The sequence below is a fragment of the Caretta caretta genome, chromosome 20 (genome assembly GCF_965140235.1).
Source record: "Caretta caretta isolate rCarCar2 chromosome 20, rCarCar1.hap1, whole genome shotgun sequence".
NCBI lineage: Eukaryota > Metazoa > Chordata > Testudines > Cheloniidae > Caretta > Caretta caretta.
Window position 1 is genome coordinate 22,738,431 of NC_134225.1, and position 21,243 is coordinate 22,759,673.

The window sequence follows — 21,243 nt, forward strand, 5'->3', positions numbered from 1 at the left end:
TGGCTAGAAAATAGTTCCCAGAGAGTAGTTTATCCGTGGTTCAGAGTCAAGCTGGAAGGGCAGAACAAGTGGGGTCCCGCAGGGATCGATTCTGGGTCTGGTTCTGTTCAATGTCTTCATCAATGATTTAGATAATGGCAGAGAGAGTCCACTTATAAAGTTTGCGGCCGATAGCAAGCTGGGAGGGGTTGCAAGTGCTTTGGAGGTTAGGATAAAAAGTCAAAATGATCTGGACAAACTGGAGAAATGGGCTGAAGTAAATAGGAAAAAAGTTCAATAAGGACAAATGCAAAGTGCTCCACTTAGGAAGGAACAATCAGTTGCACACACACAAAATGGGAAATGACTGCCTAGGAAGGAGTATTGCAGAAAGGGATCTGGGGGTCATACTGGATCACAAGCTAAATATGAGTCAACAGTGTAACGCTGTTTCAAAAAAAGCAAACATCCTTCTGGGATGTATTAGCAGGAGTGTTGTAAGCAAGACACGAGAAGTCATTCTTCTGCTCTGCGCTGATTCGGCCTCAACTGGAGTGTTGTGTCCAGTTCCGGGTGCCACATTTCATGAAAGATGTGGACAAATTGGAGAAAGCCCAGAGAAGAGTAACAAAAATGATCAAAGATCTAGAAAACAGGACCTATGAGGGAAGATTGAAAAAACTGGGTTTGTTTCATCTGGAGAAGAGAAGACTGAGAGGGGGCATGAAAATAGTTTAAGTACATAAAAGGTTGTTACAAGGAGGTAGGAGAAAAAATGTTCTTAACAAGGACAAGAAACAATAGGCTTAAATTGCAGCAAGGGAGGTCTAGGTTGGACATTAGGAAAAACTTCCCACCTGTCAGGGTGGTTAAACACTGGAATAAATTGCCCAGGGAGGTTGTAAAATCTCCATCATTGGGGATTTTTAAGAGCAGGTTGGACAAACACCTATCAGGGATGGTCTAGATAATACTTAGTCCTGCCTTGAGTGTGGGGGACTGGACTGGACGGCCTCTCTAGGTCCCTTCCAGTTCTGTGATTATTTCTCCCTGTATAAGCTCACAATTTTGATGCCACTTTTCCAAACCCACCATGAGGACACCATATTTCTTCCTAGAGAAACCATCCCCTGTTGTGGTGGGATAGCTCTCCATAGAGAAGCTGCCCTCCCATATATCATATTGCCCTGTATAGAAGCCCACCATTAAGCTACTATATTTCCCTGTATAGAATCTCCCCAATGCATGGTTCAGCAGTGTCACGCTTAGAGGGACATGAATCTCTCACCCTACTCAAAATATTTGCCAGAACATTTTAAAACTTGGTAATTTTATATGCATTCTATTTTTGTCAGAGTTATTACAGTAGCATCTAGAGACCACATGCAGGCTCCTGGTGCCACTTTAGTCTGTCCCCAGGCTTAGTGCTACCCACCCCATGCATCCTTGGTAGATTGGAAATAGCAAGATTCCTCGTGGGCTTTGCAGAGAAGCTGCACACTTAGCCCCTGTCCATGTTCCAGACAGGCGCACAGTCCCACTGGCCAACCCTAAATCCACATACAAAGGTTTGGGACAGTTAATAGAGTCTCTGGCTCTACCCGGTTTTTCCCTTTGGAGGAAGTACCAGGGGTGTACTCTGGCCACTCCCATCAAGTCCAGGATTTTCATGCAACTGCCCATCACCCCAGGTTCTGGGCACTTTCCACATAAATCAGTGGCAAAGGAACTAGGAGACTTCATGGAGGTTCTGCTAATTCTCTCCCCCCCACCCCCAAGAAGGAAGAGAAGAGAAATTTCTGGCTGGGCTTTTTTCAACGATAATTTTTTTAAAGGTTGATTTGTCTCAGGGGAGGGATAGTTCTGGGGTTCAGGAGGGTGACCAGATGTCCCAATATGATCAGGATCATACCACTATTAGGGGCTTTGTCTTATATAAGCAAAGTATAAACCTCACCACTGCTGCCCTGATTTTTCACACTTGCTAGGTGGTCACTCTAGGCCCAAATATCAGTCTGAGGGAGAAATGGCCTATTTGAAGACAAAGTTTTCCCAGCATCTCCTAACACCATCAGACTGTGGCTGGGCCTGCTCTCCTCTGGACGTTTGCCTCAAGCCAGATTCCCTGCCATCGAACACAGCTCATGCCTGCTTCTGCCCACAGGTGACTCCACCTCAGGAAAGCATCTGCTCAAGACACAATGAAGCCAAAAGTGCTGAAGTTCTTTCCTGCACAGGGACCTTCACGCAGGCTCTAGGAGCTGCAGCAGCCCAGCCGAGCTCAACCCCCTGGCTGTTCACAGGTGAGGATGGGGTCTAATGTAGCTGGGACCCAAATCCCAACAACCTTGAGGATCAGGCCCAAGAACTGGCAGCAGAGTGGGAGCTACTAAAAATCTGTTTTGTGAGAAAAAAAGGTCTACAAAGTTATTCTGCACATGCAATATGAGCCCCAGAGAGAAAATAAAGCCAGTTTCCTACGGAAAGAGGAGACAGCCAGCTGGGAGGATCTGCCCCTTCTAATCCACGCAAGAAACCCAGTTCTTATAAGCAGCGTCCTGGGCATCATGTTAACATCTGCTCCCCCATCTACACTGCCCCAAACTCAACTACAGCTGGGCAGGAAACTTTCCAGGCAGGCAAGTATTTGCAAGAGTTTGAATCAAAATTGCTGCAGCCTCAACAAAAAACTTGGCAGGGGTCAGGCCAAATGTTTTGTTTCTCGTCTGCTTAGGTTGGAATTCAAAGCAAAATGTCGCTTCAAACAGGAGTTGGATATTTAAAGGGAAAAAATGCCCACACAAAATGGACACTTGGAAACTTTTGCCAACGGTCAGGAGATTCATCCAAAGCAGCCCCGTGTCATGAACAGGTTTGAGGAATCCATATCCCCACCAAAAAGTTTTGCAGAAAGATTCCCAACCTGTTTCCCTCAGGAACACCCGCTCCGCCTGCAAGCGATTCACCCATGGGCTCTGGGACCATCAGAATAGACTTGGGTTATTACGTGTGTGTTATTGCTTGAATCTTGGTTGGCTAACCAGGCTGCCTGCACCTTTTGCAGCACACGCCGCGTTCCTCTGCGCAGCCAAGTCCAGTCACTCAGGCACTGCTTTGTAGCGCTCTCCCAGCACAACTCGAGAGCTCGCACCACATTTAGTATTTATATCATCTTAGAACCTAGAGGCCCCAACCATGACCGGGGGCCCCTTGTGCCAGGTGCTGCACAGACAGTGAGAAATAGTCCTACTCTGAAGAGCTCACAATCTAAATAGACACAGGGTGGGAGGGGAAACTGAGGCACAGAGCGATTGCCCGAGGTCACTAAACAGGTCAGTGGCAAAGCTGGACTAGAACACAGATCTCCCCAGAGCCACTAGCAGGGGAGAGGGGGGTAGGTTGCTGTGACTCTCCCTTGTATTTTCTTTGGAGGTTGCCTGACCCAGACCTCCTGGTGCCAATCAGTAGAGGGCATAAGGGTTACAAGACTCCAGAGCCTGGTATTTACAGAGCGTCATGGGAGGTCTCTAATAGAAAATATGTTAGAAAGACAAGGTGGGGGAGGTAACACCTTCCATTGGACCCATGTCTGTTGAGGAGACAAGCTTTCAGGCTCATACCCAGAACTCTTTCAGGAGGTCCTCACATGCCTAGTTGTCACCTACCACCCCACACTGGAGCCCATACAGGGTATCATTAAACCATTACAACCCATACTCAATGAGAACCACATTCTGAAAGAAATCTTTCCCACACCCGCTCTTCTGGCCTTCAAACACCTCCCCCCAGCCTCCTCACCAGAAGCAATCTCTGCACAGACCAGGACCCACCCCTGCCCCCCAACTCAAAGCAGCACCAGACCCTGCCAGAACAGATGCAAAACCTGCAGCCCTATCTCCACTGCTAGGATGATCAATCCCCCAGCCCCCAAACACACCTTTCGAGATCTATGGCTCCTACACATGCCTACCTTAACATGCAACATACCTCACCCAGTGCACAAAATGCCCCAACATGGGTGAAACAAGACAATCACAATGTTCTGAAACAAACTCGCACAGAGGAGCAATAAAAGACACAAACCCCACATCACCTGTGGGTGAACCCTGGTCACAGAGCAATCACTCCATATCTCACCTCTGAGGCCTTGTCCTCAAAGGCCTGTCCTTCAAAAGATGAGCTTAAATTCATAACTTTGCTAGAAACTACAAATCAAGGACTTAAAGACACTGGATTTATGGCTCATTACAACAATCTGTAATCCATTAACCATCCCCCCTTTTGGGGGGAGGGGCAGGGGGGTCCAGTGACTGCAGAGGTGTTAGCTGGTCACTTCAGTTTGACCCGGGTCTTAGAATATGTTAGCTACTTATGCTAGCCAATCTGTTCCATCTTGTATTTAGCGATGATGCAGAGTACCTTTCCCAGACCTGAAGAGCAGTTTGTGTAAGCTCAAAAGCTTGTCTCTTTCACTGTCAGAAGTTGGTCCAATAAAAGATCCCTCACCCACCTGATCTCTAATGGGCAACCAGTAGCACTCCAAGTCAAATAGCTAATGAAGAGTCAGTGGGGACTTCAGAAAGAAACTAACCAGAAAGACAGCAGGTCAGGGGAACCCTAGCTTGATGCGCACATCAAAGTTCATTTGAATATAGTTGGAGGACAAAGACACACCCCGTCACCCTCCAGAGGAGCCAGACAGCAAACTTTCTCCATGAACAAATGGCCTTCAACCAGATTTGATTGAAAACACTGGTGAGGACTTTGGACGAGACGAGCATCTTTAGAGAGGTGGTTAACCCGCTAGTTAAGTGCGGTCTCTAGAGGATGTTATTGTTTTGTATAAAGAAAAGGAGTACTTGTGGCACCTTAGAGACTAACCCATTTATTTGAGCATGAGCTTTCGTGAGCCACAGCTCACTTCATCAGATGTGTACCGTACACATCTGATGAAGTGAGCTGTGGCTCACGAAAGCTCATGCTCAAATAAATGGGTTAGTCTCTAAGTTGCCACAAGTACTCCTTTTCTTTTTGCGAATACAGACTAACACGGCTGTTCCTCTGAAACCTGTCATTGTTTTGTATGTAACCACTGTTTCCAATATCCTCCTTCAGCCACTGTTCTTTGGTTATGTTAGATGCATTTATAGTGAAAACAAGGCTAAGTGCTGGGGCGTTAAGCAAAGTGGTGATGCTGAATGGAATCCAACAAGCTGCTGTGTATTATTCCTTTGGGAACAGCAGGCCTGGTCATTCTGGGGGGAGGGGGCGCGAATCTAGTAGAACAGGGCTGGACATTACAGGGGACAAACTCCAAGGATGCAGTGGCTAGGGTGAAGCAGCTGCTAACCTGTCCATAGAAAGCAAGGCCTGTGAAGCCATGCTTGGGTTGCCAGAGGCTGGTGGTTTCAGGGAGCTGATCCACAGATAAGACTTTGCCTGCTAGCAGGTGATGGGGAGATACTACCCCCAAAACTGTGGGGTGCCCCCTGGGGAGCATCAATTACATTGAAATATATTTGCTCACATCCTGGAGTCACTCATTTGGCTCCCTCTAGTGCGGTAAGTGCCATTAGCCAGGGGAAAGCTAATTACTAGCTTGCTGGTACCTGTAAGACATCCCTTAATTAACCAGAAGCTGAGTGGAAGCCTAGTTTACACCCACCAGTCAAGGTTCTAGTAGCAGGTGAAGGAGGGAAGAGAGCTGTTCTATGGAATAGGAATAGAACGGTCTTAATGGTTTATTTTAACACAACAAAGTGGTTTGGATTTAAACATTCCAGAGCTGGGGTGGGAAGCCAACAGAAGGTAGAGCCCCCTCCCCCCCCCCGGTTCAAACACCAGCCTAGGGCTCAGGACACCTGGGTCCAAGTCCCAGCTCTGCCACTAACTCCCTGTGCCACATTTTCCCCCATGTAAAATGGGAAGAATCTCCCATCCTGCACCACTGGTCTCTCTAGACTGAGGTTCTTCAGGTCAGGGACAGTCTCACTGTCTGTACAGTGCCCAGCACAGTGTCATTGTCCCCCCACATCTGTTTGGGTCCATCAGTGCTATTGTAACACCCAGTATTCAAGGCACAGAGCTGGCCTTGTTGTCAATAGAGGGCCTGGCCCCTGCTCTTGCCAGCGGGGGGTTGAGTTAAAGCAGTTCCCTGGAACAAGGACGAGCCCCCAGGAGCCTTCACAGTGCAGAGTGTCTTTTATTTAGGATTTCTTTGGTTACAACATTAACTGCAGAGGGGAGCAGGGCTGGGTGCAGCCAGGCCCTTTGTGCCTGGAGGACTCACGGCCCCTGCTGGGTTTGTAAAACAGTTGGCTCTCGAGTACAGTTCCACCCCCTCCCTGAGACACCAGCAATTCCCAGAGGATACAAGTCCTGCCCAGCCAGGAGCAGGACTCATGTCCCCTCCACCACCCCCTGCCCCACCAGTCATTCCTAGCAGGCCCCTTTTCCACCCATTGTCTGTTGCTGCTTCCTGTCAGACTCCGGCTGCATCCGGGGCCCATGGCTGTGGCATAGGCCTTCACCTGCCTTGGTCTTGCTGCCAGTGACCTTGGCTGGGGAAACGCTGGGTTGTGCAGATGGATTTCTTGCGCCCCGAGGAGAGGCCAACACAGGGGCTCGCACCCCAGGACTCTGCATCCCTGTCACAAGCTGACTGAGCCCCAAGGGGAAGTGGCCAGCACACAGTGCTTCTGTGCTCCTCCTGGGGCTCCTGGAAGAGAAAGAAGTGTCAGCCTGCCCTCCCCAAAGCGCTAAGGGACACAGCTTCCAGAATAGACACCACCTCCTACTGGATGGGCCCAGAACTGCTCTGCTGTGTAATATAGCACAAACAGCTAATGGAGATTCTCCTCGAGCTCAAGTGACAGGGCCTTCTGGAGCAAGGGGGCTCCAAGTTCCAGCTTCATGGAGTTCTGCATGGTCACAGCATGCAGCCTAGTGGCATCTGAGTGATTATGAGTTTCCTTAGATTGTCAGCTCCTTGGAACAAGGACTGTTTGTACAGTGCCTAGCACGACGGACAACTGGTCCACGGCTGGGGCTCTGTGCCTACTAAATAATTAATAGGCCACTGCAATGCCAAATGGCTGACTGCTCAGCTCAAGGGGAAGCACTGCATGCTGGGAGTCAGTTTCCCCAGGCTGTATATCCTGGGTCAAGGCAAGGCAACAGGCTATATTGCATGCCAGGTCTAGTAGGAGCAGCCAATATCCCATAGTTACCTGAGGCCTGGAGAGTTGCAGGGGCTCTTGGCAGGAGAGAAAGGGAAGGCAGGCAGGGAGCGACGCTGGCGCGAGAGGTAGCCTTTGGGCAGATCCTGGGGCAGCTCCACATCCAGGCGCTCCAGGGGCAGAGCCATCTCTGAGCATGGAGAGGACAGGGAGGTGTCAGCCCAGTAATGCTGGCCCAGGGCCACCATGGGAAAGTGCCCTAAAGCTAATGCGCTTGCACTGGCTCTGAAACGAGTCCTGCCACCGACTCCACCAGCCTTTTGGTCAGAGAGCTGGGCAAGCAGCACCCCCCCATGTGGGTGAAGGAAAACGGAGAGGCTCAAGTCACTGATGACACTCGAGCGTCTGGGATTCCAGACCCTCTGCACCAAGTCACAGTGAAAGGAGGCTTGTGTGCTGACACCCTGCCCCAGGCACTGGGCCCGGCCAGGGGCAGGAAGGTATGTGGTGCCCCAGTCAAAGAAGGGGAGCTGTGCCGGGCTGGGGCCCTGGTGAAACCACAGGCCAATGGTCTGATGGGAGCAACACCGCAGAGCTAAGCTGGACGGAGCACCATGGTCATCTTCGACCGAGACACTTCTAAGCTTCTCCTTGGGGGTTGCCTGGGACTCAGGGATCTCTTCCTGGCTCTATGAACTGGGAAAAACTTACTTCACCTCTGAGCTGCTGGTTCCCTTCCCACCCCTGGTCTGCCTAGGCTGGGTGCTCTCAGGGACAGGGTCGGTCTCTTTTCGGCTCAAATCTTGGCAGGCACTTGGGGTCACAGGGTCCCTAAGAGGTGAAGGCTGCTCATCCTCAGAGACAATACAGGATCCACTGGGCCCCAGCAGGGTCAAGGCCCAAATTCCCCCCTTGAGGCCCTACCACTCCGGATCCGGCTCAGTTCTGGCCCCAGCAGCTTTCCATCGAGGCTCAGCAGGACGTATTTCTCCACCTTGATCTCCGGGCTCAGCTGATCCACTGCCCGCAGGTTCGGCCGCTCCATCGCCTCCACTCCCGGCCCAGCCCGGCGCTCCGAGCGCAAAGCATGCACCACGTTCATCTTCGGCTTGGAGAGAGAGCAGAAGGGTGGAATGGGCCAGCACAACTCCCCACCCTCAGGGTAGAGCCCGTAGCTGGTACCCTTCAAAATACTCCAGGGAGAAGGTCTATGAGCTGGCATGCGAGTGGAGGTGATCCTGGCTGTGCCAGTGGAGCAGGCTGCAGGTGTTGGGTCTTTCGCGCTTCACCCAGCACCAACCCCCTACGCAGAAGCCACACAGGCACCATGGGGACCATCTGCCCATGTTTATGGAGATACAAGGCCTGGCTATGTACATCCTACTACACCATCTGGCCTAGGGAAGCCCCTACAACACAGTGAGCACCCCTAGTGGGCTCACAAGCTATTTAAAGGGATGTTCTCCTAATCCTGTGTGGCACCCAAACCTACACAAGCGGTGGTGAGCTCTTTTAGCTCAGGCTTTCAGATTCAGAGATCACAGGTTCGATCCCCGCTGCCAACCACCCACCCAGGGACACAACAGGACACACACTCCACTGGTGGGAACCCCTTGTGGTGATCCTGCTGCTGTCTGGGCTACACCTGGTCTGATGCTAAACAAGGCCTTCAGGATGGCATGCAGCCCTCACGGCAATTGGTTTCCAGCCCTACCCAAGTGACCCCAAAGCAACACATGGGGCTAGCCACCTACACAGCCTGAAGAGGTGTCAGGGCATGCCGTCACACCACCAAGAGCTCAGACAGCTATCAGGGCCCCCTCATGTCACACCCTGCCCCAACAAGCTCAGTCTACATAGGGATGTCCCCACTGGAGGGGACCAAGGCCCAGAGAGGCTCCGTGACTTGTCCACGGTCACGCAGACTCAGTGGCAGAGCTGGGATTAGAACCCAGATCTCCAGTGTCCTGGTCCCCTCTGCCTCCAGCTGGGGTCATCACCCCCACCCACCTGGTGTTCTGGCAGCTTCGCTCCCTAATTGCTCAGCCCTTCCAGAAACGCAGCTCAGGGTTTCTGGGTCAAGAGCTACCTCTCTCTGCATACTCAGCAAGACTGATAACCCTGCAGAGCAGGGCCTCCACCAATGCTACATGCTCACACCCCCACCCCCACTTTGCCTAGTAGTCGCAGAATTGCAGATTCTGTGATCCTGGCCAGATTGTACCTGGTTTGTATTTCACAGCAGCTCAGTTCGATAGACACATGGCAGCTTTCCTCTGCCCTGTACCTGCCAGACAAGGTCAGACCGTTGGTCCAGCTAGCCCCACATCCTGCCTTTGGCACTCGCTGCCTGATATTTTCTCCTTCCACAGAGCAGGTAGCCCTGCTTCCTGCCAGTACAACACATTCAACGCTGCACAGCGACTAGGAGCATAACTGAGCACTGGAGAAGGAGAAGACTTGTCGTCCCCCCCCACCCCCATCACCTGAGAGTCCGTGATGCCCCACACAGTGGGCAATTTAACCCACTTGTCAGCCAGAGTCCATGGTTTCACTTGAAAACGCACCACTTTGGCAGAGACCGAATTGCTGTGCAGGGGAGAACACAGTGTTCCGAAAGGACAAGAAAAACAATTGGGGTTTTGCTTGTGGCTGCAGAGAGGTATTACCGGAGCTAAACAGGCAGAACGATGGAACTGCAGAGGTGACAAGGGAGCCCATAAAAATAAGTGATGGGCCAGCAGCTAATTATTTTTCTCTTTTCCCCACCTCCGGCTTTCTGGATAGAACTAATTAAATCCCTCACCAGATCAAATCTATTACCCAGATTTCCCAGCTGGCTGTTTGCTAGCTACAGAGACAGCCCTCGATTGGTTTCCATTCGGGAGCCCACGCAGGGGAGCTCAGACCAGTAAATGGGCCAGGCTTCTCCTACGGATTCTTGCTGCACTCGAGACAGAGCCCTGCTAGGAAACCATTCATGAAGGGCCAGAGCTCAGCCTACGAGGAAAGCTCATGCTTGAGGTGCTGGGCTGGAACTCTGGTGCTGGATTGGATTCCTGGTTCTGCCATAGACTCCCTTGAGCACCTCACATCAGCTGGGTGCCTTCATTCCCCCATCTGTGAAGTGGGAGCAATGGGTTCCTTGTTCAGTCAGGCTCTCAGTCTCTCGTTAGGTATCCTTAGCACCTAGCACACAGAGCCCTCTAGCACACAGGGGCAGCACATTCTTGCCATAACCTCCCTAGAAATGCACCCCCCCACACACACTCAAAGCACTGCCAGGGGGAACCTTTTTTGTTCTGGAGCCATGGCGGCAGCCTGGCACAGCTGGGCTATGGAGTCTGTGCCTTTCAGGGTGGTGGGAGAAAGGTGCTGGATTTGTCTCCTTGGAGGTGCTCAGCCGCTCTAGCAACAGAGCTCATGCAGCATGAACAGAGTTTGCACCTCCTGCACAACACCCAGCCCCCTCTGCTTGCAAAGCTCATCTGTCCAGAGGTTTGCTACTCACACCACACCCCATATCCAGGCCAGCAGGCAGAGCCCGCCCCAAGCCACATTTGCCTTTACTGTCTAGTCCCCTATATTACCACATATTTCTATTGCAGCAGCACCTCAGAGCACCAGCCATGGACCTGGCCTCCATTGTGCTAGGCACTGTACAAACACAGATCAACAGGCCATTACTTTTCAACTAACAAGAAAAGACACCTAGGAGCTGCCAGATCGGCTCAGCCCCAGGTCCATGTAGCTCGCTAGCCAGTCTCCAACAGCAGCCAGACCTAGTTGCTGCGAAGGAAAATCATGAAGTTTAGAGCCCTTCTGAAAACCTTTACCAAAAGGTACAGGCTAGAAGGACTCCAGAGAACCCTGCCAAAGTCATCTAATACTTAATGCTTCCATGACAGCCTAGGACAATAAATATCACGGTTTAATTATACAGCAGTTGGAAGTGTATTTCCTCTTATCCATCTTGAATTTGCCACTTTGCATTTTAATTGTCCCCATGCTCTTGTGTTACAAGATGGAGAGTAGAAGTTGGCAGGCTCTTTCCAATACCCTCCCTTATTGTACACGCTTGGGGCTCTTGCTCACCACCTCCTGATCTAGGTAGGCACAGAGGCTATGCCATTCCCACCTTGCTGCAGGGCCAGATACCTGCCATGGTTAAGGAAGAGCACCAGCCTCCCTGTCAGGACAGTCCCTACCTCAACAAGGTCATCAGTCATAACTAACACACCCAGCCATCTCCCTCTAGGAAGGATTAGAGGCAGACATCCCTCATTGCAAGGGCTGCCCCAAGTTTTAGTCCTGTAGTTAGCTGCAGTCCACACAAAATGGGCCTCCTCTTACACCCAGTATTGGAAGTTATTCACAGCAGGAATAAAAACACATAACCCTAGGGCTGTAGAAAAATACCCTAACACCAATCCTACCCCACTAAGCCCCCTACCTGACTAATATTCCTGCACTCCTCTATGGGGCACAGCAGAGCCTACGTAGAAACCTTAGCCACCCAAGCAAAAATAAAACTAAACCTTACTTACCCCCCCAGCTATTTTCCCTTTACACCTGCCTGACAGACACCTGCAGCTGCCACCCCTGGCCCTATATATGAGGAGCCTTGACGCCCTCACTCAGCAACCTGACTCCTCACACCTGACCCTTGCCACACCTAATTCAATCTGCCCCTTATTAGGCCCCCCCAACCAACCCCAGCTGCTTTCTAATAAGGTTTAGGGAGGTGATTTCTCTCTAAGGCAGTATCTTGCTTTTGGGGGGCTAGAGCAAACGTGTTGTGCTCTAGGCTACAAGGGGGCTTGGATGCTCAGGGGGGAACAAGAGTGGGGGATGTTTTGCTCTGGCGCATGAGGGGGCTTGGGCCCTTGGGGGGCAGGAGCAGGAGCAGGGGACCTGGGCTAGAGCGGGGGGGTATCGCTCTGGGGCACGAGGGGGCTTGGGCCATGGGGGGCAGGAGCAGGGGACCTGGGGCAGAGCAGGGGGGTATTGCTCTGGGGCACGAGGGGGCTCAGGCCATGGGGGGCAGGAGCAGGGGGCCTGGGCCAGAGCTGGGGGGGGGGGAATCGCTCTGGGGCACGAGGGGGCTCAGGCCATGGGGGGCAGGAGCAAGGAACCTCGGCCAGAGCGGGCCGGGGATCACTCTGGGGCACAAGGGGGCTCGGGCCATGGAGGGGCAGGAGGAGGGGGCCTGGGCCAGAGTGGGGGGGGGTATTGCTCTGGGGCACGAGGGGGCTTGGGCCTTGGGGGCAGGAGCAGGGGGCCTGGGCCAGAGCTGGGGGGGGTATCACTCTGGGGCACGAGGGGGCTCGGGCCATGGGGGGGCAGGAGCAGGGGGCCTGGGGCAGAGTGGGGGGGTACTGCTCTGGGGCACGAGGGGGCTCGGGGCAGGAGCAGGGGGCCTGGGTCGGGGGGGGGTATCACTCTGGGGCACGAGGGGGCTCGGGGCAGGAGCGGGGGCCTGGGTCAGAGGGGGGGTATCACTCTGGGGCACGAGGGGGCTCGGGGCAGGAGCAGGGGGCCTGGGTCAGAGGGGGGGGTATCACTCTGGGGCACGAGGGGGCTCGGGGCAGGAGCAGGGGGCCTGGGTCAGAGGGGGGGGTATCACTCTGGGGCACGAGGGGGCTCGGGGCAGGAGCAGGGGGCCTGGGTCAGAGGGGGGGGTATCACTCTGGGGCACGAGGGGGCTCGGGGCAGGAGCAGGGGGCCTGGGTCAGAGGGGGGGTATCGCTCTGGGGCACGAGGGGGCTCGGGCCTAGTGGGGAGGCTGAAGCCTGAACATGACAGCTGCGCTGCGACCCCCGCTCCCGCGTTGCCCAGGCAACGAGGGCGGCTCGGAATCACGTGACCGTGCCCAAGATGGTGGCGCCTAGGGAGGCGTCACGTGACTCCCGGCCAAGATGGCGGCGCCCAGCAGCCGTGGCCCGGCGCTGTCCCTGCGCGTGGTGGCCGAGTGCGGGCTGAGCAAGGCCCGGGCCTGCGAGCTGCGGCTGCCGCACGGCCCCGTGCTCAGCCCGGTCTTCATGCCCGTGGGCACGCAGGGCACCATGAAGGGGATCACGGCCCGGCAGCTGGAGGGGCTGGGCTGCCGCATCTGCCTGGGCAACACCTACCACCTGGGCATGAGGCCGGTGCGCGACCGCCCCCCCCCCCACCCCCCCCTCGGGCGTGAGGCCGGTGCGCGACCGCCCCCCCCCACCCCCCCCTCGGGCGTGAGGCCGGTGCGCGACCGCCCCCCCCACCCCCCCTAGGGCGTGAGGCCGGTGCGCAACCGCCCCCCCCACCCAGGGGTCTAATTCCCCCCCCACACTTTTCCACCTGGCTATGAGTGAGGCTTGTGGTTGTCTGACCCTCCCTGCTCACCTGCCACGTGGTCATGAGGTCAGTGAGTGTCCCTGTCCCTGCAATCTCGGCCTAGTCTGTCGGGTGGATGTAAAAGCCTGTTCTTTGTTGTTGTTGTTTTTTGCGGCGGGGGGGGGGGGGGTTAGCTGGTGCTTCTGGAGTTCTGATTTCTGGAGAATCCTTGGGCCTGTGTTCAAATTTCTAACCAAGCTTTTTCCCACCCTTCTAAACCCACCTCAGGGGCCTGAGCTCATCAAACAAGCCAACGGCCTTCACGGGTTCATGAACTGGCAACAGAACCTGCTCACGGTGAGTGGGGCTCACCAGGGCTGGGCGAGGAGGCGGGTTTCAGAGGCCTGGTCCCCGTGGGTTGGTGGTGAGAGGGGGAGCAGGTTGGAAGCCAGGCACTCTGGCAGCTTCTCATGGGAGCTTGGCTCTGGGGGGGGGGTGAATCGGGGGCCCCTCTGGGCAGGGTGGGTGGTCCGGATTGGGCAGTGTGCCAGGACATTTCAGAGCTGGGCTGCAGCATGGAGCCCCGGTGTGTTTCCCCTGTGTTAACCCTTTCTTATCTGGGGCTTTTCTTGACTGTTGCTCTGTTCAGGGTTTGCACAGCACCTTGTACAGCCATGGGGTCCTAGGTGCTACCGTAATACACGTAATACATAATGTGCAGCCCCTAGCACAATGGGCCACGATGGGTGCCTAGGGGCTACCGTAATACACGTAATACATAATGTGCAGCCCCTAGCACAATGGGCCACGATGGGTGCCTAGGGGCTATTGTAATACACGTAATACATAATGTGCAGCCCCTAGCACAATGGGCCACGATGGGGGCCTAGGGGCTACCGTAATACACGTAATACATAATGTGCAGCCCCTAGCACAATGGGCCACGATGGGGGCCTACAGAGTGTACCTTTAGTGCTAGTGGAACGTCCCACGTTGAAGCGGTTTCTGCACTATGTATCTACAGGGTCAGCCAGGGCACCGGCAGGGCAAGCCCCTGCCCATGGCTAACATGCCTCTGTGCTGCCCCAGCGGGGCCCCTTGCCCCCAGCAGCGAGCGGGGAAGCCTCTGAGGCTGCTGTTTAGCACCATTTGCCTCACTGAGCACCTGGGAGAGGATGACTAGCAAGCGGCCTCGTGGTGAAGGCGGTGGTCTGGCACTTGGGGGGTCTGGGTTTGATTCCTGGCTCTGCCGCTGACTCCCTGCGGGAGCTTGGACAAGTCAGTGACTACCTGTGCCTCAGTTTGCCCATCTGTAAAGAGGGCATTGTAAGGAAGCTCACTAATGACTGAAGTGCTCAGATGCTCCAGTGATGGGGGCCTATGGAACAACTGAGGTAGATGGGCCACTGTCAGCCTGGAGTGGGCTCAAAGCAGAGGCCTGGAGTCTCCGTCCCCCTCCCTCAAGCTATCCAGCCTCCCTTCTCCCTATGTTGCACCTGTGACCCCTAGACAGTATCTCTGACCTAAATCTCAGCCCCCCCTGGCCTGGTATTCTCTAGCTCTCGATGGGCTTGTTCGCAGGACAGCGGCGGGTTCCAGATGGTCTCCCTGGTGGAGCTGTCCGAGGTGACGGAGGAGGGTGTCCGCTTCCAGTCTCCGTACAATGGGGAAGAGATCCTGCTGACGCCGGAGAAATCCATCGAAATCCAGAACACGCTGGGTAACTTGTGCTGTTTGGGAGCCGCTGGCTGGGTCCCTGGTGCCTACCAGTGGCTGTGCACAATGGGGCCATCCTTTAAAAAGGCATCCCCAAGGTGCAGACCGACCTAGAAAAGGAATTTTGAGTCTGAGCTGGTAACTCAGGAGGGAGCACTCGCCCTTGCAGCCCCAGTGCTGTGGGGGTTCAGTGGGGGGCACTGTCCCTTTGGAGGCAGTGCTGACCCCAGTGCTGTACTGCCGGGGCAGGGTGGGGCGCTCATCTGGGAGTGTTTATCCCAGTGCCCTGGGGCAGTACGGGAGGGTTGCTGTGCTCTGGGGGAAGAAGTGGGGAAGTGAGATCCTCTCCTGTGGTTATTGAAGCTCCATATGGAGTTCAGGCCCTGTGGTGAGCTCTGGCCAGACCTCCCCACTTCTGTTACATTCTGCCACCCTAATCCCCTGTTGCCTGTGGAAATCCAGCTCCCGGTGGGGCTGAGCCCTGGTGTGTTGCTTCCGTGGGTTGCATGTGGCCTCGAATACTGCCACGCCAGTGTCGCGAGAGACCAGGGAACGGGTCACTCTGGTTCCTTCGAATCCTGCCGGCGGCGGGAACGACGGAAAGTCATGGCCGTCTGCTGGCGGCTTAGTGGAATGAGTCTGGTGGATCTCAGACCACGTCAAGTGCCAGATGCTCCCAGAGGGGTGGGTAAATAACACCCCCACCCCCACTTCTTAACGTCTTCAAAGCACAGAAGACATTAAGTGCTGTGGATGGTTTTCCTTTGGTTAAAGCAGAGTGGGGTCTAGTGGTTAGAGTTGGGAGGGCTGAGGGCCAGGACTCCTGGTTCTCTCCCTGATCTGGAAGGGGAGTGGGCTGCAGTGGAGGGCAGGGGGTTGGGAGCCAGGAGTCTTGGGTCCTGTTCTGGGCTCTGGGAGGGGATGTGAAGCTCAGGGCAGAGAATCAGAGCCATCCCCCTAGAGATTGGCCCTCCCCTGGCTCGCGGGGCCCTCCCCAGGCAAGTGGGAGCTGCCGCAGGCTCCTGGCTCAGGCTGCCTCTCCCTGTTCCCTTCCTAGGCTCAGACATCATGATGCAGCTGGATGACGTGGTGAGCAGCACCGTCACGGGGCCCCGGGTGGAGGAAGCCATGTACAGGTTTGTCCAATCTCTGTAGCGCCCCCCCCCACCTCTATGGCTGGCGGATAATGCCCAGCTGAGCCTTCCCGAAGCAAGCGCCCCACTCGGGCTCCTCCACCCCCTGCTTTATCCCTCGCCCTAGGAGCCTGGTGGGGTGCTAGGCTCCTCGCCCCATTCGCTCCACGGGGTGGGTTTAACCCTGGGCAGGCCGGAGCCTCATCGCCGGCGGGTCCCAGCTGCGGGCGAGTGGAGGGCGTTCCCGTCTTGCTTAGTTCGCCCCCCCCGCCCCGTGTGGCTGAGCTGTGTGTCCATCGATCTCCAAGTGCTTCCCAAAGCAGGTCCCTATCATTACTATCCCCATTTTACAGATGGTGAAACTGAGGCACAGGGCAGTGAAGCGGCTTGCGCAGGGTGACCCAGCAGGTTGGGGGGCAGGGCCAGGAACAGAACCCAGCCTTTCCGAGTCCCAGTCCAGGGCTTTATCCATGAGGCCCCGCTGTCTCCAACTCTCCTGTGGGGTGGCAGGGACTGAGCGGGCCGGGTGCATTGCAGGTCGATTCGCTGGCTGGACCGCTGCATTGCTGCCAACAGCAAACCCGATGAGCAGAACCTCTTCGCCATCATCCAGGGTGGGCTGGACCCTGCCCTCCGAACCAAGTGTCTGGAAGGTAACGGAGACCTGGCTCTGCTCCCTCCGGTAACAGCTGGTCTCTGTGCTCCAAGCCCGGGGATGGATGGGCTGGACTTGGGGGCTGGGATGACCGTGGGCAAGTCCCTGCTTCCCTCTGGGCCCCAGTTCCCATCTGGACAATGGTAATTCTTCCCGTGTCCAGATAGACCGTGAGCTCCTTGGCACGGGCCCGATCTTGGGCGGCCGTACCTGTGTTGCTGAGCGGTTTCCCCTCTCCAGAGCTGCCAGGAAGCCGGGCAGGGCCGGGTCTGGGCTCGCCAGCCCTACTGTGGTCGTGGGAGCTGTGTGGGGCCATGATGCCTGTGGCGGGAAGCTCCCGGCTGGCTTTGGGGTAGGATTTAGAGCTGCTGGAGGGGACTAACCCTGTGGGATGGGGGCATGCCCTGGGGGTGAGGCGAAGGAAGGGGGTGTAGAAGCTGCCTCTTCCCCCTTAGCCTGTGGAGACCCTCACGAGGGCATGGGTAGGAGTGATCCTGCCCTACCCCTTCCCCCTTAGGGACGGGACCTTCCTAGCTCTGTTTCCATCCCCAGAGATGACGCAGCGGGACGTTCCCGGCTTCGCCATCGGGGGGCTGAGCGGCGGTGAGGCGAAGGATCACTTCTGGAGGATGGTGACCCTCAGCACCGACCATCTCCCCAGGGGGAAGCCCCGCTATCTCATGGGGGTTGGGTAGGTGTCGACGCCGAGCAGCGTCCACTTGCTGGCTCCCCCCTTCTTCTGGGGCTTTCGGCTGGGCTTGGCATCTCGGGGGACTGGTTCCCTCCGCTTGGGCTCAGGGATTGTCCCGTCTACGCAGCACCTGCTGCTGCTGGGGTGCTTCATGCTGCAGAACCTAGGGGGTTCAGGTGCCTGGGGCAGCAGTGCCTCATGCAGGGAACCAAGGGGGTTCAGGCGCTTGAGGCCTAGTGTGCAAGTTGAAGCCGAAACATGGCTGCCTAGTTACCCCACTTCCTCCTGGGTCATGGGAGGGGAGCATGTGACCCTTCACCAAGAGGGTGGTGCCCGGGGGCTGGCAGGTATGGCCCACACTCTGGCAGGGCAGGGCCCCAATTCTAACACCCCTTCCCCACCCATGTGCCTCACCCTGCCCTCCAGAGGGCCTTGGGTCGTCTCGCTCTCTCTCCTGAGGTTCCCCAGGTTTGTGCTGGGTGTCTGGGGCCCTAGGCTGAGACCTGATGTGCTCACGGGCCAGTTTGCAGAGCTGTCGTCTCCCCCACCCCCAGCTACGCCACGGACCTGGTGGTCTGCGTTGCCCTGGGCTGCGACATGTTTGACTGCGTCTTCCCCACCCGGACAGCGGTGAGTGGCTGCACTCAGGGAACGGGGTGGGGGTGGGGGGGTCAGTCTGTCTGTCTACACCCTGGGCTGCTCTTCTGTTTGCTGGGATGCCCCATAGTGATGGGCAGGTAACTGGGATCACACACCCCACCCCATAACCCCTTGTTGGCCACAGTCCCAGTGACCAGCCGGATCCTTTCCCTCCCAGCGCTTCGGCTCAGCCCTGGTGCCCTGGGGCTCCCTGCCAGTAAAGAACAAGCAGTTCGCCAAGGACTTCCGGCCCATCGACGAGAACTGCGACTGCCCCACCTGCCGCAGGTGCGTGCCCTGGGTCGGGGGAGGGGGGCAGGCAAGGGTCGTTCCCCTCCCTGTGGCGGCCACCTCGCCCCGCTGATGGGCTGGGAGCCAGCTGCTGTGCTGGGCACCTCAAAGTGAGTTGGTGCTTGGGGGTGGGGGGCGTTGGGTCCCCACCTTCGGCACAGATCTCCTGCCCTGGTGAGGGGGGGTGTGAGGGCAGCTCTGTCCTCCCCCAGGGTACTGACCCCCGATCCCAGCCTTTCTCTCAGCCGTGGCTCGTCGCAAGGGGCTCCCATGCGTCTCTCGAGCTCTGTCCCTTCCGAGGCTGCCCCAGGAGGGTCGGTTCCTGGGGCCTTCACCTCCTTCACCGCGACGTTTCCCCGTCCCAGGTACAGCCGGGCCTTCCTGCACGCCCTGGTCCGCAGCGAGACGGTTGCCATGCACCTCCTCACAGTACACAACATCGCCTACCAGGTGGGTCCCCAGGGCGCCACCCGCCGGAGTGCTGCCCTCTAGGCCGGGCGTTAACAGCCCTGGAGGCTGGGGGGGGCGCAGCAGGGCTGTTAAATTTGCTGCTGCTTCCTCCCGGGAGCCAGGCGGGTTCTGGGTGTGTGGCGAGCCCCTGGGTCTGTCCCCGGTCGGTGGGGAGGGGACGTGGGAAGTATCTGAGCTGTTCAGGGTGTAATCTGTTCCCCTCCCCTACAGTTGAATCTGATGCGGTCGATCCGGGAGAGCATCGTGGAGCAGAGGTTCCCGCAGTTCGTTCGGGACTTCATGAGAACCATGTACGGCAGCCAGGAGCGGTACCCGCCATGGGCTGTGGAGGCCCTGGCCTCGGTCAATATCACCCTGGAGTGATGGGGGGGTGGGGGGGAGGTTGTTTTTCACTCCCTGTCCCCTCCAAAGAAGATGAGCTTGGAGGAGCACAGAGAATCTCTTCTTGACCTGGATTATCCCAGCTCTTCCCGCCCCCAGCAGATACCCCGGGAGTCGGAGGGGTCAGACCTGTAGCCCAGCCGGCCCCATCTTCTGATGCCCGTGCCCAGCGGTGACGGCTCTTCGTAGCGTCTCCACCATGGGACGAGGGGGGGTCGGTGAGTCTGCAGCACAGAGCTCCTCTGTGCAAAGGGTTCTGGGTAACACGGGAGCCCTCGATCGGGCTCGTGGCAGGAGCAGTGCCAGGGCCTGGGTTGTGGGGTCAAAAGAGTTAAAACCCAGCAGCTTCCAAGCTCATTAAGAAGGGGGCCTGGGAATGATTTTAAGCTTTCTTTTTGTTTTACTGTCCCGTCCCCTCTTTGTACACGGTTTGTAATTAACGGTTGGGTTTTTAACGAGGCGGAGCCAGGTGCTCTGCTCCCCACTGGGCCGGGCACTGCCCATCAGCCCCCAATAAAGGCTGTGAAGCTGCCAGTGGAGATGGATCAGCCTGTCGTGGGGAGTTGACTTGTGGGGGTGTGGCTGGCTTGGGGCAAAGACTGGGCCCCTCCACACCGGTCTGGTCTGGCAGGTGCACGACATCCCCCTCCCTCTGCCTGGATCCGCTGCAGGATGCCAGAGACACCTACATGGCAGGGCACATGCCTGCTTGTGACATGGAAGGGTGGGCAAATCCCCTTACAGCCTGGACAGTGGGAGGGAGCACCTGAGCTGTTCTGCATCCCTTGTGCTGGGTCTGAACCTGCTCAAGAGCATCCGCCTCTAGGCTGTGGTGCAGGGGTGGTCTCTACAGGGGTCCTTTGCCCCTGCGCTCAGATGCAGCCACTTCTGGGGTGGGACATGGCAGCTGTTCAACAGCGGTACAGCACCAGTGCTTGGTGCATGGAGCGAACAGGAGCGCTGGGAGGCAGGGCTGGGCCTGTGCTGTCTGGGGAAAGCTTTGGTGCTCACCTCCGACCTGTTTGGTGCCTGAGGGCTGCTGACGTGGCCGAGGCCTGGAGCTGAGCTGGGCTTGTGGGTGGGCCCCCCCAGCCCCCCACCCCCCCACCACTATCTAGCTCAGGGAAGATCTAGCCACTCTCCAGCAGCAGCCTGTTACAGACCCTACGGGGTGCCCCAGTCCCTATGCACTGGGCTGGGGGCGGGGGTGGGGACGCAGGGCCCAGGATACCAGCTGGGGCCTCATGGACCTGGCTTCAAGTCCCTGCTGTGCTGCAGCCTCTCTGTGTGATCTCGTGCCAGTGGTGTAGTGTCTCCGTGCCTCGGTTTCCCCATGTGTCCAGTGGCACTAATAGCCCTGCCTCCCCAGCAGGCTGGGAGGGCAAATGGGGCAGCGCCCGAGGTGCCTAGAACAGGAGCGGCTGCAGCCCGTGGCGCTGTGCGTTTCCCATCCCCTTCCAAGCCCCCACTCCTGCCTCTCCCGCTCCCCAAGCCCAGCCCCAGGGGGGTCCCCCCAGCAGGTTGTGATCTGTTCCATGGGGAAAGCATCCCCGGGGGGCCAGCCGCTGGGAATGGGAGGTTCCCCCGTCGGCCAGTAGGGGGCAGCAGGTGCCTGGCGAAAGCGGGGCCCTGGTGGCGCTGCAGCGAGCTCGGGAGGTTCTGCTGCGTGCGTGCAGGGGGCTGTACGGTAAGTGCTCTTGGCATCCTGATGGGGACCCTGCGCTGGCTTCTGCTGTCCTGGAGCAGGGACTGCTGCGGGGAGGGGTGATCGGGTACCAGAAGAACCCAGGAGTCCTG

The 21,243-nt window shown here is 56.8% G+C and overlaps 2 protein-coding genes across 4 annotated transcripts; one reads left to right on the forward strand and one right to left on the reverse strand.

Moving 5' to 3' along the window:
* Positions 1–6,175: 6,175 nt before the first annotated feature.
* LOC125627407 (uncharacterized) lies at positions 6,176–13,749 on the reverse strand. Of its 3 annotated transcripts, none has more exons than XM_048831497.2 (4): positions 13,539–13,749; positions 8,082–8,265; positions 7,209–7,347; positions 6,176–6,697 (listed from the first exon to the last, which is right to left on the reverse strand). In XM_048831497.2, the coding sequence occupies exons 1-4, from the start codon at positions 13,551–13,553 to the stop codon at positions 6,418–6,420; spliced, it is 618 nt and encodes a 205-aa protein (XP_048687454.1). In that variant the 5' UTR covers positions 13,554–13,749; the 3' UTR covers positions 6,176–6,417. The 3 variants fall into 3 exon arrangements, with proteins under 3 accessions (XP_048687454.1, XP_048687453.1, XP_048687452.1); XM_048831496.2 differs by having other exon boundaries at positions 13,494–13,749; XM_048831495.2 differs by lacking the exon at positions 13,539–13,749 and having other exon boundaries at positions 8,082–8,496.
* On the forward strand, positions 13,043–19,991 carry QTRT1 (queuine tRNA-ribosyltransferase catalytic subunit 1). Its single transcript, XM_048831473.2, has 10 exons — positions 13,043–13,306; positions 13,758–13,826; positions 15,051–15,189; positions 16,243–16,321; positions 16,856–16,971; positions 17,526–17,664; positions 18,219–18,294; positions 18,482–18,591; positions 18,960–19,044; positions 19,276–19,991. The coding sequence occupies exons 1-10, from the start codon at positions 13,076–13,078 to the stop codon at positions 19,426–19,428; spliced, it is 1,197 nt and encodes a 398-aa protein (XP_048687430.2). The 5' UTR covers positions 13,043–13,075; the 3' UTR covers positions 19,429–19,991.
* The last annotated feature ends 1,252 nt before the right edge of the window (positions 19,992–21,243 follow it).